Source organism: Elaeis guineensis, chromosome 6 (genome assembly GCF_000442705.2).
Source record: "Elaeis guineensis isolate ETL-2024a chromosome 6, EG11, whole genome shotgun sequence".
Taxonomy (NCBI): domain Eukaryota; kingdom Viridiplantae; phylum Streptophyta; class Magnoliopsida; order Arecales; family Arecaceae; genus Elaeis; species Elaeis guineensis.
In genome coordinates this window covers 120,003,692-120,030,938 of record NC_025998.2, presented here as the reverse complement: position 1 = coordinate 120,030,938, position 27,247 = coordinate 120,003,692, and the positions used below count along the sequence as shown (strand labels likewise).

General features: G+C 38.3%; 2 protein-coding genes across 2 annotated transcripts; one reads left to right on the top strand and one right to left on the bottom strand.

Annotated features, from left to right (window-relative positions):
- The first annotated feature begins 4,514 nt into the window (after positions 1-4,514).
- On the top strand, positions 4,515-7,284 carry LOC105046749 (LOB domain-containing protein 4). The gene is made up of 2 exons (XM_073259667.1): positions 4,515-4,988; positions 6,445-7,284. The coding sequence occupies exons 1-2, from the start codon at positions 4,812-4,814 to the stop codon at positions 6,817-6,819; spliced, it is 552 nt and encodes a 183-aa protein (XP_073115768.1). The 5' UTR covers positions 4,515-4,811; the 3' UTR covers positions 6,820-7,284.
- Positions 7,285-8,093: 809 nt separating this feature from the next.
- Positions 8,094-21,555, bottom strand: LOC105046750 (protein FAR1-RELATED SEQUENCE 12). The gene is made up of 7 exons (XM_010925441.4): positions 20,100-21,555; positions 19,773-19,850; positions 9,623-11,672; positions 9,392-9,513; positions 9,227-9,301; positions 9,089-9,154; positions 8,094-8,780 (listed from the first exon to the last, which is right to left on the bottom strand). Exons 1-7 carry the CDS (start codon positions 21,210-21,212, stop codon positions 8,655-8,657), a joined length of 3,630 nt encoding a protein of 1,209 aa, XP_010923743.2. The 5' UTR covers positions 21,213-21,555; the 3' UTR covers positions 8,094-8,654.
- Positions 21,556-27,247: the final 5,692 nt, after the last annotated feature.

Here is a 27,247-nt window from a genome sequence, read left to right as displayed (position 1 = left end):
CCCATAGATCAGAGTGGATAATACCTCATGTGACGGATCAAGACTTTATTTGCAAGAATATATATAAGAATTGTTGGTGCAACTAACCGACCTCTGGCCATGTGACAATATCAGGAGGGATCATCTAAGAATTATATTGATCAAGTCAACTTCAGAATTAGGTCAATGAAATGCCAATCTGGTTTAACCTTCAGTTTGACTGTATACCGATCTAAACTAATCTGGATTGACTCAATTGAGCATTGAGATCAGATAAGCCACCTACCGATCTGCCACCTGGGACATCGGTCTGAGTCGATGTGATTCAAAATCAGATATACTGTAAATCAGTTACTCTCCAGCTCTGCTACAGTTGTCTTCTGGCTATGTTACAACTACTTTCTATGTGGGATGAACAACCCATGATCTACATATAACTGATCATTATGTTATAACAAACTAACAGCCTAACAAATAAATCCTCTGAATCAAGCTATTACTAACAGCTTAAAAACTCTCTCAATAACTTAACAGCTAAGTAATCTCTCTTATATAAAGGGGACAGGGTACTCTCCGAAAGATAAGTCATAACTCAAAGAGCAGGGACTGTGCTGAAATTTTTTTGAGTTCCCCCGCTGAAGGGAACTCGAGTTCTCACTCTTTTCACTCAAAATTAATCTTTTTCTCTTTCACTTTTCTACTTTTCACTATCTGCTCTCAAAGCCCTAGCTGACTGAAACATCGGAGGGTCCTAAACTCAAGGGTACCCAATCGATTTTAGGATTTCTTTTGCAAATTCATTCATAGTCTTTGTTGATTTTATTGGGGCAATCGAATCTGCTCCCTCGATTCATGGTCGCATAGTCGGTAGACTGATGATAGACCATCAAAGCTGCACTGTCGAAAGAGTTCCAGTTCAACCACAACGTCTACAAGTCTTATCACCCAACGTTTCATCAGTGCCATAGAAATGGACTGCTGACTATTAGTCAGTGTGCCGACTAATTGTCGATAACCCTCAATGACTTTCTTGGCAGCTGCAAAACAACCATAATGATTCAATCAACTACATAATCGATGGCCAATAGGTATATTAAAGTCAATAACTGATGGTCAGTCAGTATATCAAAAGCACCAACATGCAATCGGTACGCCTAGATCACCGATACTCAGTCGGTATATCAGAATCGACAATTATGATACCACAATCATGAGGAACTACTTCACACCATGACTGTTAGTGGACATAAATTGTCCACTAACTCTATGATAATGGTCCGATAATAGGAGTTAATTATCCTTTTGTGCCATAATAAGTAGGACTCCATATATTCGACGGTTACACCCAATTGCCTATATAAGGGAGAGATAAGGGGATAGCAAGAGTAAGACATGCTGGGCTAACACTCTATCAAATTTCATATTGATTTACTGTTCACCATTTTTCACTAACTTTGGTATCGAAGGGTCCTGCCAAATACAACGGTGATCAGTGTGGATTTGTTTTACAGATCGTTCGTTACCAGACTCAGACTTACTCGGAGATTGGTCGCAACAGATTTGATCTTTAACAGCTCTCCAGTTTCATTCAAGACCGATCTCGTCAACTCTCCTTCGGAGGTTTGCAACAACAAGAATAATGAATGTGGATGCTATTCATTTAATTTAATAAAAATAATTTTATTTTTTAATTTGATAATTATTTATTTTATTTTGTATCTTATTATTATTATAATTGAAATTATTCTGTTCCAAATCATGATTCAACTCTATTTATTTGTTTCTTATTTCCAGTACTACTACTACATAGAGTTTCAATGGCTCGCGCACAGCACACGTGAAATACTAGTTATCGTAAAAGAAATGTCTATATTGAACTCTACACCGAGGAATAGCTAAACTTTATTTTTATATCATTACAAAAAATATCCCTGTTAAAAAGTGCAGATCAAACTATCTTTTTGGAGCACGATATAGTTTCTTTTTATTTTTTTTTTATTTTTAGAGATCATGAACACGATTTCCCTTTTTTTTTTTTTCCTTTTTTTCAATCCTATCCTTTTATTTTGGAGCTTGCTAGCAAAATATGGCCAAAACACTAGTCATTATAATAAGACAAAGTCTCTGCCTACACCTTCATCCCTTGAGTTCTACTTGTACATTACTTAGGCCAACATTCCATTCAAAATCACCTCTTTCTCTTCCCTTATTTATTTATTTTTTTTTCTTTCTGGTACAACCTCCACCCCAGAGGCTCTCACAAATTCTCCTGGAGCTGATGGCCTTCACTCGCAAGCTAACTTATCTTGGACTCCCTTTTTTATATATATATTTAACGGAAATCCCATGTTCTTTCACATGCATCAAACATGCAAAACTTTAATATCCTAAATTTGATAAGATGTGCTTTCCCTGATCGTCTCCTTCAAAGTAAAATCAATAATAAGATAGAATGAGATATATTTATTTAAAAAAATATATATTTTTATATAATGAAGTTTAGAGTTATTAGCAATTAAGTGATTCAAAATTTGGTTGTGTTAATTTGATCAATAAAATAAAAAACACAACAGAATCAAAAAAAAAAAAAAACAAACAAACAAACGGAATTCAACGATAATTATCCATGGCTATCCCGTGACCATATGTGGCCTACTAAACAATCTAATGTGGCAAATCAAAAATAGATAAAGGTTCATTTTAATTTCTCTTTCATATCTAGAACAATCTCTCCAGGATCTGCAATGGATCCACCTTCCTCTACTGTCCGAAACTATGGTGGGTTGAAGCATTAGTTGTTGCTGCTGTGGCCGGAGGTGGTTATCGGCCCCACCACCACATTCATCGTCGTAAGGCGCTGAAGTTCCTTCCGATAAAAGAGAAGCAACATACACTCATTTTTGTGGCAGAGGTGGTTGTTTCCAAGCTTAATTCGCTCCATCTCGCGCTCGCTCTTTATTTGTGCTAAAGCAAAGCCATTTGAAGCACTAGCACTCCAACTACAAGGCCTGGCTCTTATACCCCACTCGTTGCTCCACCATCCTCCTCTTCAGCCACTGCAACTGTTTGTGCTCCTCGTCTCCTGACATCCCCATCGCTCTAGCTCACTCTTCGATCGGCTCCTTGCCGTTGATGATGATGGGGTTGTGCCATCAGAGAGGAAGCTCCGATCGAATATGACGAAAGGGAGGTGGAGGGAGGATTTGAGGTTGGGGGTGAGGAGGGAGTAGGCGCCAAAGAGGCCGGCAAGGAGCTCGATGCGAGTGAGGGCCATGACGTACATGATTGTTGGTCGATGGAGGAGATGAACCAGTTGAGGAAGTGGCCATCAGGCAAACGGCGAATACATAAAACTCTATGCGGTTTCCTCATGAGTCACGATGATGAGTCCCGGCAAATGGCATTTTGGCATCAATGGTGGGGCTCGGCATTGTGGCAGTTTTCTTACGGTTCACGTGCAACCGCTTGATAGCCAGGGATAAATATGGCATTGTGCTCCCTCCGTCTATTTTTCTAATTTAACTGTATTTTATTATTTTATTAATTAAATTAACGTAATTGAAATTTAGATCGCTTGATTGCTTGCTAGTATTTTTGAATTTTATTATATAATTTTTTTTTTTTTTTTTTTTTATTTCAAACGAAAGCAGTTATAGTAGCAAGTACATATAAACTCTTGCGCATAGCGCCCTGAAGTTTGGATTCAGTATTAAATACATGTAGCTTGCTGAGAGTGTAACAAATGTCAGATCATGCCTAGCCTAGCTCCCTCCCACTTGTGAAGTCTAAATCTAGGATGCTGTAAACTTAGTACCTCCCACTAAATTTTTTAGACCAATTCAGATACAAGTAGGTCACACCCAACTTTATGAGACTCACCCTCAATTTGATTGGTGGCCATGTCTGTTTTTGTGACTGATGCTTGACTTGGTCTAAACTTCAAAAATAGATTTTTTTTTTTCCGTAGAAAACTTCAAAAGTAGGTAGAAGTTAGAGTTGGATCTCAATCTATGTGCTCTTACTCAGCCAAATCCACACCAAACATCTGAAAATGGGACATCCATGACATACTAGCTAGAAGTTTATTAGATCAAATTGATCCAATTAATTCCTATCTCAAGCACAAACACCAGAAAAAGATGCCCTAAAAGAGAAGTAATTATTGATTGAATTAGAATCACTGTTTATCTAATGGACTAATCCAACCATGAAACAACATGTAATATATATTTATGTTTAGTCCAACTTAAAATTTCACAAGAGGACCATCATGTAGAAGTTAGGTAGTGCAGTCCATAGCCACCACGGCCCCCCTTGGGTTTGTACTCTTTCAGGTACCACTACAAAATTTTAAACAGCTGAGAAGTGGCAGGTGCTATAGGAGGAGAAGAAGGGTGACAAGGGAACAAGAGGGAAGATTTCTCCTACGGAGCTAGTCGAATGTCTTCACCATGTATGCATATACAGTATACAATGCATATAAATAGACAAAATAAGTACAAATGGGACACTACAACATCTTGTCAACAGAGATGTTCTCGTCTTGCCAAGTCCATACTAGCTCCCCCCCACCCACCCTTCGCTTTCTCACCACACACCTCCCCCCGGCCTCCTTTTGTCCTTGACTCTTACTTTTTCCCTCTCCTCCTTTATTTGTCTTCTAAAAGGTTCCAAGGCCGAACTGCCCGGAATGGGTGTTAATGTGCAGTTGGCCTTCTAGAGGGTCGGCCAAAGAGTGCAGAATTGAGAGTGGAAAGGAAAGCAGAGAGAGAGAGAGAGAGAGAGAGAGAGTAGTGTTAGGAAGTTGAAAGAGTTTGTGATAGAGTGAGAGAATGAGGGAGGTGGGGAGGAAACAGGGGACGGCGTCGCCTTGCGCCGCGTGCAAGCTGCTACGGCGACGGTGTGCGCAGGGCTGCATCTTTGCGCCGTACTTCCCGGCCGACGAGCCGCAGAAGTTTGCCAATGTGCACAAGGTCTTTGGAGCCAGCAATGTCAGCAAACTCCTGCAGGTCCCTCTCTCTCTCTCTCTCTCTCTCTCTCCATGTCTTTGTTGGCTTTTCTGCTCTTAAATTTTAAGTGTTTACCAAGAGGTCTTAGTTGGAGATGTTTAATGGCAATTCTCAAGGTTAGTCATAAGAAACAGCAAGCCACAGAATTGGGGACATTGTCAACTGTCTTCATGGGCATTTTTTTGGAGAAGAAAAAGTTTAATTGTGTTCAATTATGGTTACTATGGGAAGATATCTCTTAAGAACAGGGATGGTCATTTCCTTCAATTCAAATGTCATTCTCTACCCATAAAAAGGGAGCAAAAATGGACTAGCTTTACATTTCAAGTCAGTCTCAAATTTAAAAGCCTTGAAACTCGAGAGGTAGAGTAGAAGAGACTTTCCTGTGGTGTTTACTGCTGCTGATGAAGGGTGTTTTGGGGTTTTGAGGACATTGAGCCTACTTGAATGGTTGTCGTATATAACATATTTAGAACATTATAGAATGTTATCTTGCTCACTCTCGTTCCTTTCAGCAAATAGACTCATGAAGAGGGGCAGGAAGTGTCAAAAGCTTTTGTCGGTCTTTCTGGAAACCAAAAAGATCTTCACCCTACCATTATTTTTGCGTTTTCACACCTCCACCCTGCCCGTTCTTTTCTCCACTGCAGCACCGGGACTGCTGCTAAGTGCTAATTATTGTTGTCCTTGTGTCAATGGTGGCTATATTCAATTACTGTGTAAACTATGGAAGGAGGGGATGTGTATGTGTGTATCTATTGTATGGGTATCATAAGTATGTATGTGTTTTTATATTTATATTATATAGGTGGGACGTTGTGGCAATCCCATGCATGGTCCCACAATTACTAGGTCTTCCACTCTGGGGGTTAGTTTAAAGAGAGCGTATCCTCTAGAAAGAGCATTTATTTATTTCAACAACCATCCACGAACAACTATAGATATAATACCGAATTAAAAATTATAAATCGACAAAGCGGCCATTGCTGTTGCAGCCTTTGTTGAGCAAGGTGTCCACCACACTTCAGGAAACAATAGTATAAATGAGAAATTTTAATTGTGTATTCTTGCTGATGTAACAATAATGCGGTCTTGTATTGGAAATTTCATTAAGAAACAGCCTGATCAAACTTACCTGTCCTGGTTTCTTTATTCTTTTTTTTAAAAAAAAAAAAAAAAGAGAAGAAATTGTAATAACGAAAAGAACTTATATTCCATGGCGAAGAAGCTTGTAGGTTGAATAATCTGATAGTTTGTAACTTTGCATGAGACAATGTTGGTGCTTGGCCAATTTTCTGTCAGCACCAAGAGTTATCCATCCATGATCCACCCATGTCTCAATATACACTCATTGAGACGCTGATGATGCATGTGTGACTTCCCAACATGATCTCTCTATTACAACTTGGATGCTTGGCAAAATGTCTTCAAACATTTGTAAATTGGACGAGTGCAGGAGCTGCCGGCGCACCACCGGAGTGACGCCGTGAGCAGTCTGGTTTATGAAGCAAATGCTCGGGTCCGAGATCCGGTTTACGGGTGCGTTGGAGCCATCTCCTCGCTTCAGAACCAGATCGAGGCCCTCCAAACCCAATTGGCCATTGCACAGGCTGAGATGGTCCACCTCCGAATGCGCCACGCCACCTACCTCGGCTCCCGGAGTCCCATGATGGTGGAGATGGCGAGCACCGGCACCAGCTCCTCATCCATGTTGTTGCCCAAGCAGCAATTGATGAAGACTGACCAACATGGACCCAAGCCTGTTTTCGCCCTTGACATGGTCATGCTCGACCAGACCAGCTTCGGCGAGCCACCAATATGGTCTTGCTAGCCTGACTATCTTATTTCTTTTCCCCTATTGCTTCGGCATCTTGTAGAGTATCTAAGTCATATTTATCAGCAAAAATATGCAAGTATTTTGTGCATGGCAGGCCAATATTTTGTGTATACTGTCTTACATGAAGCCATATGTATATTCTCGGTATTGTTCGATAGGTACTATGATATTTTGCATAGAATGTTTAATTGTGCAACCTTTGTTGGGTCCAAGTGGTCCATCTCATCCATAAACATGGGGTTGTCAATGATACCCATCACATGAGCCAGGGGGCAGAATTTGTGGATCCCTGAGCTGTGGAGTAAAATCTAGTAGCCCCAAAGGAATTGAACACCCCAGGTAAGGAACATGTGATGAGATGTGCTGCTGGATTTGAAAACTTGTTCCATGGCACATGTGTCTGAGTACCACTCCATACCAGGGAGGCAAATTGTATCAGTTGGATGCCAGGGAAACTCAGAAGTGAATAGATTGAAAGAAGAATGCATTTTGTTATTACTCTGTCCTATTTTCTTCTTCTTTTTTTCTATCGAAGTTGCAAACTAAGAAGAGAAAATTAAGAACTTATTTAAAGAATAAGGCTTGCTTCCCATCTTCCTTCCCCATTCTGTCAATAAATAAACAGAGTACCCCAACAAACTCAACATTGAGAATGAAAAAAGCAGGAGAAAACGGTCCAAAGTCTCTGTTTATTTGTTTTAAGGCAATACTTAATTATTACTCCCTTAACATGGGCAAATTCATTAGTACCCATGGAGCTGGTCAAGCTCAATGTAGCCAACACCTAAACAAGACTCCAAAACATAAATAAGTAGTCCCAAACAACTTAGCAGTTGGGATCTTGATTCACACTTTCTTGCCTTTTCAGAAATAAGATCTTCACCTAGAAATCAGATCCCCTCCATTTTGCGGTTGAAACTCGTATTCCGACGGATTCCTCAATCCTGTGGCATCTAATTGTTATGGGATACACATGCAATGACTACCTTCCATCAGTGACAATCTGGGCCACCATCTTAATCATTACATCATTACATTTCATGCATCAAACATTCAACACCTGCTAATGTTAGATACCAAAGATCGCCCAATCTCTTCTTGCATAATTCTAAGAACTAAAATATCATCTTCACAGAAAGATTTCAGAACGTACATTCTCTATTGCGTAGCACAACCTTGTGTTATTAATATTTAACATGGATGGACTATTGAAACTAGATGATCAAGTAGTATGATATCAGCACCAAGTTCTATTATAGATATAATGATAACCGGAAGAGAATGGAGGAAAGAGATAATAAACAGAAATAGCACCAATGATTAATTGGTGAGATCATAGGAAATATTTATAGTAACCGAAAGCACAGCAGATCAAAATCTTACAACAGCTACGATCACTTGTCAACCTGTAGGCCTTGCTTGCACTATTTTTGCACTCTGAATGTTAATGGTTCTGATTGTTTTGTGCTTCCTGAAGTAGCAAAACTGTACAAAACTTCAGTTGTGGTCATGTCAGATGTTCCTTACAGTAAGCCAAACGAGTCCTGAAATGATAGATACTCTCCTGCCATATTACTCAGCATCTTAACCAGATGTGAAGTTGGGGGATAAATCATGCCTGCAGATTTAGGAGAATGACATTGCATATCATCAATAAAAGTCATCATCCACCTAGAAGATCACACTCTCCTCCATTCAAACATACATGTAGAACCAATTGATCATTCATCACTGACTACAGTCTTGTTATGGTCGATCATCTGGTGCACTTATATTGATTAAGGACACAAGAATCTTAGGCTATGTTTCTTGTAGCGGTTGAGCTTACATCATAGAAAGTCCCAAACTGGTATTGAATAATGACCCTGATCACTGCTCTGGTGGCCCAGTTGCAGATTGCTCCCAACAAATTGCAGGGAGTGCATGTCTGTAGCTGGGCAGGCCTGCACATCATTCTTTAAAAAACAAAAGGAAAAGAAATTTCCAGTTAACATCTTGTTCATCAAAAACCTAATGAACAAGCCATAGAGTAGAAATAACTCGTTTACTGCTTTGAAACCAAAGTTGGGAGTTATATGTTACATTTCAAACCAACACCTTGTATACCACCAATGCAAATGTCAGGCATTCCTGTGTGGAATCATTATCTTGACACACCATATGCATGGCCTGATACCAGCCTCTGGCCTCCATTGGACTTATTAGAGAACACAAAAGGTCTAAACATCCAATTTTTGATGAATTAATTTGACAAAATGATTACCTGGCCTAACTCAGTGTTGCCATGGAATGGTTGTTGATGTAGCGCAGTGGCCGAAGACTCTTGCACCTGTCATGAAGACTATTAACTTTAGGCAGGCAACACAAAACACTCTGAAACACTTAGTTCCATTAAACTTACCTGACTAAATTGTGTCATCTTATGAAAACCTTGAACAGCACTTAATCCAAATTGATGACCGGAAACATATGGTCCCTGTGCAATAGTAAGAAAAGAGGATTCTAAATCAAATTTCCACAAATAAATGATAAAGAACTATTCAAATATCCATAATCAAAAAGCTACCTGCATGAACTGACTAGGTGCAAAGAACGGATTAGGAGGATTACTGGGTTGAGCCAGCATCTCATCTGATGGTGCAGGTGGTTCATCACTCCTAATTGTAATTTCTGCATCACCAGATGGTCCTAGAATTCAGGCAATAATATAACACTATAAACAGACTTACAATTTTTTTGGTCCTTGACTAGCATTAAAAGAAAGAAAAGTATGCAAGCATCTATTTTTAATGCAAACCTTGTCTTCCTTTTTGCCGTTTATTTAACTCAAACCCATTCTGATTCCTACGACGAGCGTCTCCATTCTTCTTCTTTTTCCCACTTGCCCTGGGAGATTCACCATTGTTACTTTCATTTTGATCCAGATTGTGTGGTTGACCCTTTGAAGCAGTGCTTGGGGAAGGCTTCTCAAGAAGTCTTGCTTGCAAAATATGCTCCACCTGTTCCAACAGCTGATCTGATTGGCTTTCCATGAATGAATATGCCTCTGCATTTTCTGCAGCTCTTGCTGCAATTTTGTACAATATGCGGCACAATGAGCTGTACCGCTTAGGTAGAGATGACTGGGAGTCACCATCAAGTGCACAGTTATAATTCTCGCTTGCTGACCCAACTTTTGCATCCTTTCTCCACCTCTTCAAGACATATTGAAGTGGGAGTTCTTTAATATTTCTTAAATCAAGTATTTTCAGCACATGGCAGCATTGAACCCCATCAAAGTCAAACTTTTTGCAGCTGCACATGGCTGAACCATCTGCAGAGTCAAATCTAACAAAATGCTCTTTAGTTTTACCCTTGACAGTAACCACATATTGAGATATTGTCCCAACCTCATCACAACTATAAACAATACAATTCATTATCAATTCAAATTCTAACCTAAATATTTCAAAAACTGCAGGAGTATAAACATTTGCAGCTTGACACAGTAAGCGCAAAGGAGGTAATTTAGAAGCCCCCTGATTTGCATGATAATCAGCTTGCTGTTCTGCATATCGTTGCTCTTCCAGTAAGCTATCATACTGCTTGAAAAAGGACAAAAGATCTGTCTCTAGTTTCAAGTATTCCTTTAGTGTACTGTTCAAGTTTTCATTTCTTAGTGTATTTGCAATGTCTGCGCAAAAGATTTCACGTGCATACACCAAAGCACACTTATCCCTTTCCTCATATAACTTTTGCAACCATTCATTGTCCTTTAGATCATACTGCTCTAACATTGTTTCCCATGCTGATACGAACTCCTCCTCATCTTCACAATCATACAAACATCTACTAAAATCTAATGCAAAATTTTCTGAGCCTTCAAAAACATGACTTAAGTTCTTCATGGCATCTTGGTGGATCTGCCACAAGCATAGGCGATGCATCATGCCTGGCCATATAGCAGCTATTGCATCACACACTGCTGCACACCGCTCTGTCAAAACTGTTCTCGGTTGTTTTCTGCACATTGCAGTCTTGAAAGTCTCAAACAACCATTTGAAGGATTCTACAGTTTCATCATATAGTAAAGCAGAACCAAAGATAGTGATTTGTTTATGATGATTAACACCAAAAAATAATGCTAAAGGCCTGTCGTAATCATTTGTTCTGTAAGCTGTGTCAAAACATACTACATCACCGAAGTAGTGATAGTCCATCATAGATTGTGCATCCGCCCAGAAAATGTTTGTCAATTGATCTTCTTCATCAACTTGTATGGCATAAAAAAAAGATGGGTTTTTGCTTTTCATCTTTTGCAAGTATTCGAGCAGAGCTCCTGCATCACCATTCTTCATGTCCTTCATTCGCTCTGACCTCAGATAGTTTCTGTAATCAGCAGGAATTAGACTGGTATTTTGACGACCTCCAGGTTGAACCTTAGCTAAAAGCCTCTGTGACCTTAACATTTGAATATCCAATGGAGCTGCAAGCTGATGATTGTGGTCAGCTACAAATTCACTGACACAGTATTTACCACCAGGTGTAATTTTGATTGCCATGCGTGCAGGACAACCAGTTCTGGTTTCTGGCCATGGTTTTTGTGCATCATTTGTCAGAGTCTTTGGGCGGAATCCTTCTCTTGAGCACACATAGACTCTTGATCTGGTTACATTTCTTGCAGATTTATCCCACCAACCTTTTCTAACACTGAAACCAACAGTTCCAGCATATTTAACATAGAACTCATAAGCCTTATCTTCATTTGCAAACACCATGCCAACCTTTGGCTCCCCTCCTGCATTTGTAGCATCTTCAGCAAGGACAGCTGGCTCTGCTTCTGTCTTTTCATCCTGACTACTAGAAGGCTAGAAAAATTTAAGAGATAGTTATAGTTTCCCCACCTGAGATTAGGCCTGATTTCACTAAATCCCATGCGGTTTGAAAAGTAGCACTTAACCCATCTGCAGTCAGATCCATCAGACAGTCTTGCTCCGCTACCCACCTGCACGGTAAGATAGGTTCAAAAATTTCTCCACGGCCTCAAAAGGTACCGCGCTTCCCACATCGACACTGGCAGCGGCGGCGAGGGCGCTGGAAGATGCCATCTTCACGATCCACGAGAATACGAAGTGGACCTGTACCTCGGCCAACAACCTCAGGTGGCTGGACCTCACCACGAAGAGTGAGTACCAGGACTTCCCCAGCGACCAGATCACGATTGCCATGGGGTACTTGCGCATCATGGAGATCTCGTGGCTGCCATCATGACCGCCAAGAGCCAAAAAGCCCCCACCTTTCCTTTTTCTTCTCTCTCTCCCCTCTCCTGTGCTGGGCTAAACTGACAGCAGAGGAGCTGAGGGGCAAAAAAGAATAGAAAAACCCAACCCTATACCCAAGTGAGTTCTCTCTTCTCTATTCCCTTGTTCTTCTTATTTCTTTGTTGTTGATCGATCTCCTTTAGGTTCTCTGCCTTTTGGGCTAACCCCTTTTCCTCAAAAGGGGATGTTCTCTGGTGTAATCCACTGCCCCGAAGCTTCGGTTTCTCCTCATAGCGGACCCCAAGCCACAGCTCCGATGGATGGCTGACCTCCACGAGCGGTTCATTGATGATGTCTCCCCTTGTCGGGCCATTGAGCGATTCCGCCACATCTGAGCGGTGATCCTCAAGGGGAAGCCCTGCTTCGCAGACTTCAATCTGATCCCCAACAACTGAGGCACCCACTTCCACTCCCAGGTCTCCGTCATGGCTGCCACCTACCCCTGGCTCAAGAAGCTCTGCCTCAAGAGGATATCCATCGTCGATAGCGACCTCTCCCTCCTCGCCCAGTCCTTCCCTAATTTTAAGGAACTCTCCTTTATTTGCTGTGAAGGTTTCAGCACCGCCGGCCTTGCCATCATTGCCGAGAAGTGCAGTAAATTTTTTTCAATTCCCTTTCCAATCCAAACATCCATTACCGAATAATATATATCACCGATCAAAATGTCAAACCCTACCACCAAACATGCTAACTTGTTCTCAGGCATCTCCGAGTGCTTGATCTGATTAAGGACTATGTGGAGGACAAGGAGAATGAGACGGAGGACTGAATTCCGAGGTTCCCGGAGATGACGACCAGCTTGGAGTCGCTCGGGTTCGATTGTGTCGGCAGTGCAGTCAATTTCGAGGCCTTGGAGGCGATGTTGCCTGCTTCCCCGCTCTTCAACGGCTGTGGGTGAACCACCACGTTTCAATAGAGCAACCCCGCTGCCTCATGGTACGAGCACCATAGCTTACCACCTTGGCACTGGGTCCTTTGGATCCGCTGCCGCCACCCCACTCCTGCGAGGGAGCAGTGTAAGGGATCTGGCATGGACCTTTGCTGCCTCCAAGTCACTTGTTTGCCTCTCAGGCTTTCGTGATGTGGAGCCAAGGGAAGTGAGAGGGGAGGAAAGGGAGAGGATTTGGGAAAATAGAGCATTCAACCATGGTGAAAAACTTTTTAATCCTATTTTACCATGCATGTAGATAACAAAATAAGACGGTGTCTGACGGATCTGACCGCAAGTGAATTAAGTGCTACTTTTCAAACTACAAGAGACTTAGTGAAATCGAGCCTAACCTCATGTGGAAAAACTATAATTATCCAAAATTTAATGATTTCAGAAAAAATCAGTTCGCTATGAAATTAACGGCATAAGATGCAAGGAAAAATGTGTAAGGTAACAAAGGAAGAATAGGCAAAGAGATTCTAGTTGATAGTGTTTTGCACAAGAAGTCATGTTTATAATTACTTGTAGATTTTAAAATTTACAAACATCAAAAGCCATGATATGATTGCACTTTTCCTGTCCAGTTGAAGCCTTGAACATCATTTTATGTAATAACCAAACTGCACCAGCAGCCATGGTTTAAATATGAAGCAAACCATACCAGGAATCTGTATGCAATATCATGTAATGATATGAAACAACTTTAACAATACTTTTATAAAAAGAATCTTGTAGGCATATTGCAATTTCTCAGAAGAGACCCAACTTTATTGATACTTTCATAAAAAGAATCTTGTTGGGACATTGCAATTTCTTGGAAGAGATCCATATAAACCTAGTGCTAGTATTACTCAAATCAACTGTAAAGTAATTATTCATAATAATATATGGTTCTAGATGGAGGTATATCAAGGTTATGTTAGATTTGAATGAAAATGGAGGTCAAAATACAATAAATAAAAGTAGGTTTTTTGTGGATTAGTCCCCATAATCTTCTTTATTTGCATATTAATCCTTGTCTTACGTATATTTGTAGTTTAATCCATAAAATCATGTGACTTATTGCTTTTATACCACTCACATTAAGCTAAATAAAAGATGAATAATCCAGTTATATTCTTCTAATGGTGTTAATTTCATGGGTTTTGGATAATTTTTTTCCCCTAGCTCTTGCACTTAATCAATCCTTTAACCCATGCCCATCAACTATCGGTCTCCTAGAAGCCAAGTGCCAAGTGAGAAGAAAGCAAAGCCAGCAAGAACCGACTAAATCCAAAAACCCATTCACTGTTAAGCTAGGGGCATTTTTGTCCTTCTGCAATCCTAGTTAACCTTAACCAGGGTTCAGTCAATGAAATCTAGTGGAAGGACTGATTTATATAAATGGAGAACTATACGAGGAATTTTATATGTAAATATGAAAAGGAAAGGGATTAATATGCAATTATGAAAGTTTTTAGGGACTAATATGCAAAAACTCAATAAAATGTTATCTTCTTTTTATGATGAAAATAACATTATTTTGAAGAGAAAAGGTGTAAAAGAGTCAACTTCTTCCGCACTGAATGGATTAATCATTTCATGATTTCAATTATGTCATGTTTACTGATGATCTTGAAATATATTAGAGATGGCTTTTGCATATTTCTAAAGTTTTAACATAAATATTTGTATACTAAGCCAAATAAAGAAAAGATATTCCTAAATGCTTGTATGATATGATTTTATTTTGCAAATCACCATACATATAATATTTGAAGAAAAGTATTTTGACATCATCACCATCAATTTTGTCATACGACATCAGTTAATTAAAATATGTGTTGTTAATGGGATTCATTTTAGTTACCCTGATAGCATATTTGTCTTTGGCAAAATATCCATCAACATTGCTTTGATGAAAAACAGAAACTCTTATGCATGCACCCTAGGCCGGACAGCATCCTAGGTGCCCAACTTAGGATCTAAAGTGTCCTGGTCACTAAGCAAGTGTTTTTGTGGCTGCCCAGGCTTTTTACAGTTGAGTGAGGCAAGTCTGAACATTGCTAGGCAGGTAGGATTGTGTTGTCAGGAGAAATGATAAGGTTTTAAAGTGCCACTTCTTCATGTATTAAGTATCTAACAGAATGAGAGAGAAGCTAAAGCAATTGGTGGAGGAATTCTAGGACACTAGCGAGGGAGGTAGAAATAGATATTGTGGTAGCAGCCACGAAATCTATATGCAAGCTATTCCAATACTCCTTACCTTCACCAAGGCTCGAAATACCAGGGATCAATACAATATCAATAAAGGACGGGTACAGTATGCTAGTAGCGAGGATTGTACTGACAAAGGGTATCGATGGGTACACATAAATATGCCCCAAACAACCTTGGTATGGCTTCTTCGGTCTCCAAACTCTAGATTTTTTTTTTTTTTTTAAAATCATATTCTCTTACCAATTGCTATATTTTCAGAAGAACTATGATAAAGTCAAGGTTTCTTGGGTGTGCTAGTCATTAACATGCATAAATATCATATAACTTGCAATCCAAAATACATTTAAAAGAAATCACACTAAAACTAGAAATTGGAATCAAAGCATATAAAGAAAAAAGATTATAACATCAATAGTAGCATTTGCAATCCAAAAAAAATCATTCCAATTACTGCTACTATCATGAGAATAGGGAGGGTAATTGAGTCAGAAGGGCAACTGGAAGGGTATAAGTGTATTTTTCATTCAAAATTTAGTATAACTTCAGGTCTTGGCTCGAGTAAAACATAAGCATGCCAAAATCATTCCGATTATGGATCAAATTTTAGTGGCATATGGCTGTCATTAGTACAAGCATTATTGTAGATTAGTCTATTTAGTGTGAAAACCATTGTCGCAGCTTGTCTCTTTTCCTTCCTCTTGTTTCCACTTTCAAATAGCCGAGAACAAAAGAATCACCTTGTAACTCACTTCCCAAGAAACAGCCAGGTGTATCACTTGGTTTGATGAGAGCAGTTCAAGGTCGGTTCAAGCCTCCCCCTACCAACACTTCTCTTACTCCTAGCCACGATACTGCCTGTGGTACGAGGTGGTTCCACTCAATTTGGACTGAAACAGACTGGTTTGGCTCATATAAAGAACCAAACCTCGATATTGTACCGGTATGCTCTTGGGTCAAGAAGGCAAACCTTGGGGGATTATTTGGTTATATTCTCCAAGAAATCTACCCCTGCCAAGGTCAAGTTTTAGGACAGGTCAAATGTTCGATCCAACAGGGGATCAGGTTTTGCCAATCACTGAGCATGCATTAAGGTCCTCTTCCGCATCCTCAAGCTGCTTCACTATTTCCGCCTGCAGTCAATAGCTCCATCTTGGCTTCCCTCATCCATTGAAAGTTTTGCTAACAAGTTTTCGCAATGCCAGAATCAAAAGCTCCAATACCAAATGGCATGGACCTGTGATATCAAAGAATTAATCAACAAGCCTCCAAATCTAAGAGAAAAAACTTAGGCAATCCTTATTGATGCTTTAGCCCATATAGCTGCTACAATTTATAGACTCTAGAGAACCCTAATAAACTCCCAGTCATAGTGGTAATTGACTCCTATCCAATAACTAAAGTATACCTAAAAGGGATAATGATACAAAATTTCCAAAATAACAAAAAGTTTCTAAAGGATTTGGACTGTATCATAAAAACCCTAATATGTGACCGCTAAACCAATTAAGCTCATCCCCATCTTTAGCAACCCCCTTTCTTCTCCAAAACATCACAAGGTCATCATAGTTAGGATTGTCCCCAATCATTTTTATTTGAACCTCTTCAACTCACTGCAATTGATCTCCTTTTACCCCAAGTAATTTACAATCAATCCTTTTTGGCTGATAGCCCTTTCTCTACCCTAACTATAATTCATGCTGTTCTCTTTAACTATGGTTGTCCCGGCTCACTTCAGCTCACCAAGTATCATGCACTTAGCATATAGGCTTTCATTTCTTGTCATTAGAGTGTAATTCCTATACATGTACAATACTTTGGACCCGATAGGCATAGCTTGTTGTAAATATTTTCAAAATCAACCATTTGATAGAACAGAACATCAGTGCCAGTACTATGTAACAATCAACATGACATATCATCTAAGGTCATTGTCAAAGAGGCAAAGATTGTAATAATATCTAGTGCCATTTGTGCATTCTAAAGGGCAAAACCGGAAATGATTTATTAGATTTACGTGGTGCAGCCTTTATCAAAATCATTGTGTTTGCCTATAAAAAATGATTTTTTCTAACTAATACTTAACTAAAGATTCTTAAAGTTATAAGAAATGGAGAGTTTGAAATTTGAATAAAATGTCATTGGATGAGTTCTCATTCCCTAATATGATACAGCTCTTTAAAGAGTATCGAATATGTAAACAGAAACCAATTTCCATTTATTGAAATTTCAAATTTCAGGCTTTATTGCTTGTGTTGGGAATATCTTAAAATTCTATGCAAATAAAAGAGCTTGCAATGTGCATATATAAGTCTAAGTTATAATTTATGGAAGGATGATTTCCAGCTTTGCACATGGGAACAGTATGCGGCATTGTTTAGCTTATTTCATGGTTGGATTCTTTTTAACTAAAAGCTTAACATAATATGTGGAAAATATTTAAGTGTGTGTAGGATGTGTGTTTATGATAGGAACCTTTTTGTTCAAGATAATATATATGTATGTATGTATGTATGTGTAGGGGTTTGTTGGAGTGAGATCACACAACAAGACAAAAACCTCAAAAGCTCCTTTAATGGAAAACTAGCAAACTGCTAATATATTAGAAATGAAATGAAGCATATATCTTGACTCACTCTCCAAAAAACTTTACAAGAAATAACCAGTATGTTCCCATAAATATACAAGTAATCAAGCAGTACCATGTTCAGAACTGGCTAGATGCAATACATCCATTGTGAAAGAAGGGGACTAGAGAAATAGAGGAGGAGAGGGGAGAACGGCTCTCTTAAAGAATAATATGTTTGAATACATTCTTTGAGTAATTATATATAAAGAAATATATGTTAATAGAAGTTTATTCCCAAATAATCTTTGATAAGTGCTAGAGAAATGAACCAGGTTTTTCGCCTAGGTTGATCATCCAGTTCTATAGAGATCAAATCAAGTTGAAGAGCAGAGAGAACTGCCAGATGCAGCAGCAAAAGACAACTTCTGATTGCAATCCAGATGGTAATCCCTGCATTTATTTGGTTGTCCCAATAATGTGATATTCTAATGACTAAAATATATGTCTCAAAACTGCTGACTAAATTAACATCCAGGTGGCCGTTTAGACTCTTTTGGAAGTGGAATAGCATAAGTGGCATAATTCATTCCTAACTCTCTGTATTCCGGTTACTCTACAGATTAAATGGAATAAGCATAATGCCATTTGGTTTAGAATTTGTTATTCTTGAGAAAGTTTAAATGTTGTTTGGTTGGAAAACTGGAATGAGAATGTTAAAAGGTGACATTTTGCAAATTGGACAAAATTGCCCCTACATATGGGATGATAATTGACCAAGCATATGTGAAAGCCAAATATGTTATTGTTATGTTCTCTATGCTACAACAATGATAATATTACCTTACATCAATAAAATTGAAAATAACATATTATAACTAATGATTGATTGCCAAACATGTTATCATTATGTTCTTTTTGCTATAGCAATGATTATATTATTAATGTTTTGAACACAATTTTAAATCCTGATGGGAGTTAGGGGTGTCCCGTCCATCCCATCCCATTCCTATGAGCAAACAGGATTTGGGAGGGGGGGTTCTTCAAAAGCCATCCAGATGGGGAGAGAAGATGAAGGAGAAAAGAAAGGAAGGAAAGAAGAAGAAAAGAAAAAAAATGGAAGGAAAGAAGAAGAAGAAAAAAGGAAAGAAAGGAATGAAGGAAGAAGAAAAAGAAGAAGAAAAGAAGGAAGAAAGGAAAGAAAGAAAGAAAAGAAGGAAGAAGGGTAAGAAAGAAGGAGAAGAAGAAAAAGGAGAGGAGAAGAAAAAAAAAAGAAAGAAGTAGATAGGAAGGAAAGAAAGGAAAGGAGAAGAAAAAAAAGAAAGAAAAGAACAAAAAAAGAAATAAATAAAGGAAAGAAGTGGAGAGAAACACCAGGAACCTACCAAGATGCTCAATTGGAATGATAGTTGGAATGGAACAGGATAGCAAGGCATCCCATTTAATGGAGAAACAAAGACACTTCTATCCCATGAAATTTAAAACATTGATTTTGAACATTTTTAACGATAACAAATATTAAAATAATATATTCATTAACTAGTGATTGATTGCCAAACATATTATTGTTATGTTCTTTGTGCTAAAACAACTAAAATATTATTTTATATCAAAAAAATTATTTTGAATAATTTAACTATAATAAATATTAAAATGTTTCTCGAGTTTCATTTGGGAGGGAAGAGAAGAAAAAGAAAAATGGTTAGGATTTCATACTTTTGGCAGAGCAACACCAGGAATAAATTACCAGCCATCCCAGTTTAGTAATTTACTAGGTGGAATCTGGGTTAATCAGCTTAAATTCATGTAGTAGGGCAGAATAGCTGCGTTAACTCCTTTTTATCTTCCCTTACTCCATTTCCAAACATGGCCTTAGATGTTTGTAAGGAAAGTCAAGTGGAGTGCTATGAAAATTGTGAAAGCTTAGCTCAAGGCCTTGGAGGAGAAGAATTACCTGTGACTCATCTCTTCCAAGAAACCTTCCTCCAATGCCTCGCTGGCGCCTTTCAGCCAAAGCTCGTCGTGAGGGAACCTGCAAAGAACAGGAAGCATATTGCTGTGCAACTGAACTTGAGCCACAGAACTATAAAGTGCAGAGATGCAGCCAAAGATACCAGTAGTTTAACACCAAACACATATCTGTCATTAACATTCTGATGTCACAACTACAACTATCTGATATCTACTCATCTTTCATAGATCCATACAACCGGTGCTTTCCTTTTTTTCAAATGCAGCGCATGTATCTGACAACATTGAAGACAAAAATTTGCAGCTTTACCTTAACAGGCCTCTCTACACCCTGCCTATTTGTCCGCTTCATCATGTATCTGATAATTATATCTCTCCTTTCTTCTTCAGTGTATCGAGACACTCTTACACCAAGCTCCCTTAGCAGCCGAGACTCAGCAGTATTGGCTACTGGGATTGCCTTCCCATCATCTTTCCCCTTCTTACCATCCTTCCCAGCAGCAGCTGCCACTGCCTGTGCTGGCATACCGATAGATGGAGTAGGTGGTTTCTGCCCCACATCCTTCTCTGCAACTGCTTGTTCTTTTACTGGAGGACCACTCTGGACCTCGACCCCACGGTCATCAACTGCCACCCCTCCCTTCTCTGTTGAACTCTCTACTTGGATGATCTCCACCACATCCCCATCTTTCTTTGCTGCGGCCGCTGCCTCCTCTTCCAACCTGCGAGTTCTCTTCCTATATGGTCCCCGCCTCCGTTTCCCTGCATTAGTATCTGTGATCTTTCTGTACATAAGATAATTCCCTCTCCAACACAAGAACCTCTGCATGATTAGAGCCCCACTGCCGGCCGACCGCCTGTTGGAACCCGTCCGAGCCTTAAACCCGGACTTCTCACCATACACATAATATAAAGCCTTTGCAGCCTCCACGGACTCAAACTCCATGCCCATGACCGGCACCAACACTGCACCATCTTTACCGGCATCCTTGTGTGGCAAGAGCTCATGGTTGTGCTCCACCACGAGCTTCGACACTGTCCACTTCCCATGCACCTTCCCGACCACCTCCATCATTGCCTTACATCGGTCCCCCACCGGCGCCGCCGCCTCCCCAGCCGGCGGCCCCTGTCCGGAAACGGGGACGCCTGCCTGCCGCATGTGGAGGTAATTCCGCATGATGCAGGCCACCCGGAGGGTGCACTCCTTGTAGAGCGTCTGCCCCGCCGACGACCCCTCCGTCCTCTCGGCCGGAGATTCCTTTACCTCTCCGGCGGCAGCGGAGCTCTCCGGCGAGCCCTTCTCTTCGTCCACCTTCAGCTCCTCTTGCGCTGGCTCCTCCCTCGGCCCCTTCTCCTTCTCCTTCCGGCCCTCGTCGTCCTCCTCGTTCAGTGCATGGTCCGTAATCTCCGAAATCAGCACCATTTCCACGAACTGAAATCAAAATCCAACCCCTGGAACCAGAAAGATTCGGTCCGCTACACAAATCGAAGCTCTCCGAACTCTAGATTTCGGAATCGTGGGCAAGAGATTTGAAATTCGAAACCCTAGAGGGAGGAGACATCGCAGGAGCTGAGAGAGAAGGAAGCAACCCCAACAAATTTTGGAGGGAAACGGATCTTACAGGGCTTTTCTTTTCTATATTTTGTGTATATTTTTTTATCTTTAAAATATGCGACGAGTCTCGGTGTATGCTTTGCTTGCAACGCTCCCCGCAGGGGATGGGCGGACGGGGGAGAGCTGCGGGGCGAGGGCCGAGAGGCTCGCTGAAGGCGCGAGCCTCCCGGAGCAAGAGCGCGGGGCCTGTCCTCAACTGGACCAATGCCGTATGCCCACGTGTCCGAGAGGGCCCCACCTCGCGTCACGTTAATTTCTTCGAAGGGTCGATTGGAAGGAGGAACTTCGAATTTAGGTGATGAGTTGACAATACGGATTGGCAGAGCATTTCTGGTGCCACGTCGTGAGAAAGATAGGGAATTTGAAGTTTTAGTTGAGATTCGGATCGGAGAGAATAATGGTAGGAGCTTACGCTTTGGAGGAGAAATAGGAGTCTTCACGTGAATACCACGTGATAGAGGCCCAGTGTGACGCATCGCTCATGACGTCAGCCGGTAGGGACCCGTGCTCAATGTGCTTTCAACGTTTTTTTGTTTTCTTTCACCTTGCGCGCGCCATACAAAGTTCGTCCGCGATATCCTCGCTAGTGGTTTGCATAGATTGATATGGACAGATTTCTTTACGGTGCCAATTTAGGATGGACAAGATCATAGCTGGAGCTCCGCCACAACAAGATACCATTAATCGATTCGATACTAGATGGTCAGATAAGAGGAGCATGTATGAAAATGGGTAAAGCCGCATGCAAAAGAACGGCACAAGCATGCGTATGCTCAACTGGACGAATGCACAAGCCCAAAAGCTATGCACAATGAGACAATTCCACGCAGCAGGATGTACGGTCAAATATACAGCAGGATGTACGAGAGTACACGGTATGATGCACGGGCGCATGCTGTAGGGAGCTCTTTTCCCGAATAATACAAAAAAAAAACTTTTTTACCAAAATATATTCAAACCAAACTTATTTACCAAAATGATGTGAGAGGGAAAAATGCCATTTTGAATGGCTTTTTTTCCCCTGCCACGTCACCCCCCATTTCCACGGTGGCATCGTCCCAAAAAAAAAAAAAAAAAGAAGAAACGCCATTTGGAATGGCGCTTTTAATTTTCCCACCCAAAAATAAAGGAAAAAATCGTGGGAAAATGAAAAATTATGTTTTTTAAAATTTGAAATTAGTAAATAAATTAAAAATTTTAATTTTGATTGAATTTTAAAATATAAAGATTTGAATTTGTAATTCATTAAAAAAATTAATTTAGATTTTTTATTTCAAATTTTTTTTAAAAGATGTCCAAAAAAATCTTAAGAAATTAAAAAAAAATTATCATAGAAAATAAAAAAAGAGAAAAAAATATGAAAGAAATAAAAATTTGAAATTAAATTGAAAAACATCATTCGAAATACTTGTCTTCAAAATTTTTAAGAAAATTAAAAATTATAAAATTTTTAAAAAATAAAAAAAAAGAATTATAATGTAAAAATAAAAAAGAATAAAATTTTAAAGATAAATTGAAATTAAAATATTATTTCAAATTACTTTCTCAAATAAAAAATAATAAATTAAAAAAAGATTCAAAAAAATTTTAAAAATAGGCTAAAAAAATTTTATAAAAATAAAATAAGTCTTTAAAAACGCCATTTTGTAAATTGAACTTTAGAAAAAATAATAATTTTTTAATTAAAGAAAAAGAATACGTAATAGAATGCTAAAAAGAAAAAAATGGAAGAGAAATAAAATTATAATTTCAAATGATAACTATTTTAAAATAAATAAAAAAAAGTATCATAGGAAAATAAAAAATAACAATAAAATAAGAATTATAATTATAAATTTTAAAGAAATTTAATTTTAATTTAAATTAGAAAATATCATTTAAATTATTATTTTTATTATTTAATTAAATTTATTTATTAAATAATTATAAATAGATAAGTAAAGATATTAAAAAAAATAAAAAATAAAAAAAAAGAGAAAACGCCATTCTCTCCCCTCCCCAAACCCCTTTTTCCCCTCCTTCTCCCTTCTCCTTCTCCCTTCTCGATCTTCTCCTTCTTCCTTTACAAATTTAAGTAAAGGAAAAGAATACATAATATATCATAAAAATGAAAGAAAACTAATATTATATTTTTAAATTATAAAAATTACAAATTAAATTAAAAAATATATCATAAAAAAAGTAAATAAAAGATAAAAAATGGTAATAAAATAGAAATTATAATTTAAAACAAAAAATTATCTTTAATTTCAATTAAAAATTATCATTCAAATTACTATCCTCATTAAAAAATTTAATAAATTAAAAAAAATAATTAAACAAATTATGAAAAAAATTTTAAAAAATTTAGAAAAAAGAAAAAGAATAAAAAAACATCGAAGGAAACGGCGTTTTCTCCTTTCCCCCCTTCTTCTCTCCTTCTCCCTCTTCTTCTTTCTCCCTACTCCGGCGTCTCTCCGACAGCACGACGGTGAGCTGCCTCCTCTCTCCCTCTTCCTCTCTCTTCCTCTATTTAAAAAATTTAAAAAATAAAAATTACTAGAAAGAAAGTCAAGGGATCGACTCACAGAGTGTCGCAGTCAAAAATTTTGCGTGCCGTTAAACTCTTTTAGCCATGAGTCGATTCATGGGGTCGACTAAAAAATATAAATCTATTTTTCTTACAATTTTTTATATTATGTATTTGTAATCTTTTAATAAATAAATTAAATGAAATAATGAAAATAATAATTTAAATGATAATTTTTAATTTAAATTAAAATTAAATTTCTTTAAAATTTATAATTATAATTCTTATTTTATTGTTATTTTTTATTTTCCTATGATACTTTTTTTTATTTATTTTAAAATAGTTATCATTTGAAATTATAATTTCATTTCTCTTCCATTTTTTTCTTTTTAGCATTCTATTACGTATTCTTTTTCTTTAATTAAAAAATTATTATTTTTTCTAAAGTTCAATTTACAAAATGGCGTTTTTAAAGACTTATTTTATTTTTATAAAATTTTTTTAGCCTATTTTTAAAATTTTTTTGAATCTTTTTTTAATTTATTATTTTTTATTTGAGAAAGTAATTTGAAATAATATTTTAATTTCAATTTATCTTTAAAATTTTATTCTTTTTTATTTTTACATTATAATTCTTTTTTTTTATTTTTTAAAAATTTTATAATTTTTAATTTTCTTAAAAATTTTGAAGACAAGTATTTCGAATGATGTTTTTCAATTTAATTTCAAATTTTTATTTCTTTCATATTTTTTTCTCTTTTTTTATTTTCTATGATAATTTTTTTTAATTTCTTAAGATTTTTTTGGACATCTTTTAAAAAAAATTTGAAATAAAAAATCTAAATTAATTTTTTTAATGAATTACAAATTCAAATCTTTATATTTTAAAATTCAATCAAAATTAAAATTTTTAATTTATTTACTAATTTCAAATTTTAAAAAACATAATTTTTCATTTTTCCACGATTTTTTCCTTTATTTTTGGGTGGGAAAATTGAAAAACGCCGTTTTGACGTTTTTAAAAACGCCATTCAAAATGGCGTTTTTAAAAGCGCCATTTGGAATGGCGTTTTTAAAAGCGACATTCCAAATGGCGTTTCTTCTTTTTTTTTTTTTTTTGGGACGCTGCCACCGTGGAAATGGGGGGTGACGTGGCAGGGGAAAAAACGCCATTCAAAATGGCGTTTTTCCCTCTCACATCACTTTGGTAAATAAGTTTGGTTTGAATATATTTTGGTAAAAAAGTTTTTTTTTTGTATTATTCGGGAAAAGAGCTCTGCTGTAGGTCACACAGACACGCACATTCCATGCACAATCAGACATGCAGTAGGATGTACGGGCGTGCATAGTGTGATGCATTGGTACATGCTGCAGGTCACACAGGCATGCGCAGTGAGATATGCAGAAGCAAAAAGTGGGACTCGTGGCTTGATTCGCTGCGAGACACAGGACTCACAGCAAAAAATGTGCAGCCATGCGCAAGGGCACTCGCATTCAGGTACTAGACCGTTTTTCAGTAATTTCAAGCTCATTGGGCCGATTGTCTAAACTTTTTGAACCAGTTGATAGTGGTTGGCAGTGGTTTTAAAAAGTTTTCAGATGTTGGGGGAGTTGTCCACTGCTTCTCTTAATATCTATGCTCGTTAGCTATTTACAGCAAGCCATGGGAGTATCTCTTTAATTAGATTTAGAGACTTTGGATGGATCTCTTATATTCAAATTATATGGGAATTGCAATAAAGAGATGTGCATAATTTTTTCTATGTGCCTTCAGTGTTTATCTTTGTTTAGCTTAGTGTTCCAACCCTTGGGGTGAGGTTTGTGAGTAGGTCGACTGGATGAGGTGTCCATTGTCGCACAAGATTGAAGTTCTTGTGAAAAATTTTGGTACAAGAATCGACCCTATAACAGTTGATATCAAAGCCATGTTTGGGGGCTCTGTTGGTGGATTTTCATCAAAGTTCTTGCCTCATTTTGCTTGAGCGAAGGGGCGACGCTCATGTTTGCTGCTAAAAGCAACATGGAGGTCCTTAGGGAAAGGATGGCATGATTGGAGGCAATGATTAGGATGCCTCGAGTTGATCTCGAAGAAACCCTATAGATACAGGTTGAGAATCTAATGGCCATGGTGGCTTTGTTCCAAGACTTCTGTGAATCAACACAACAGCGGATGAAAGAAATAACATTGGACATCAGGCTAATCAAATCTATGATTCAGAACCCTTCACGTGATGAAGTTACTGTCAAAATGAAAGTTTCAGATCCAAAACCATTCAATGTTACTCATAGTGCCAAGAATCTGAAATATTTTTTGTGGGATGTGGACCAATATTTCAAGGCTGCTCGGGTTTTGAAAGAAGACAAAGTCTTAATCACTAGCATATATCATGTTGGGTATGCGAAACTGTAGTGGAGAATCAGAACTGAAGATGCTGCTAGGCTATTTATTGAGACATGGGAGGTACTGAAACAGAAGTTGAAAAAGCAATTCCTTCCTTGCAGCATGACCTAGGTTACAAGGGACTCCTTGAAGAGATTGAGGTAGACCGGATTAGTGAGGAAATATGTCAAAGAATTTGGCTCTCTCATGCTGAATGATTTATGTCACAAATTGACATAAAAAGTATCAATTAATATCTAAATTATCTAACTTTATTAAGAAATTGATATTTGTTATTATATTTTACAGAAGAAGAAGTCATCAATAGAAAGAACAAGGAAAGAGGATTCCAACGGCGTAAATTTTACGCAAAACGGAGTTAAATTGACCCAGAAATTGAAGAATGAAGAAAGAAGACTCAATTGGGTCAAATCCGAGTCAAATCAGGTCAAAATTGATCAAAAATCAACTGATTTAGTGATCTGGTTAGCCGCCTGATCCACAGCAACAGGCGCCTGGACCATGGACCCATCGGCGCACCATAAACCAGCCAATCAGCGAGTCTCGGCTCACCGCAATGCATCGCGAGCCCGATCCACGCGCGCGGTCCAGGGCTCATGAGGAGAGAGAAGAAGGTCCGAAGGGCAACTTGGTAACTTCACATTACCCGATGGTCCGATCTTCTCTGATCAAGATCCAACGCTCCACATTTTTGTGCCATCGGACGGCCACCATCGCAGCCGATCAAGATCCAACCGTAATCAAGGCAATTGCAAGAATCAATAAACACTAGGACAACACGGGATCCTTCTGCAGCACTTCACCCAGATCGTGATCCGATGGCCCAGAATCGCTTTTGGCTTGATTTATTAGATAAATTGGGTCCTTTAGATGAAGATCGGACGGCTGAAACAATTTCTAGGATTTCTTGATGGATTTAAGTACTTTTTGAAC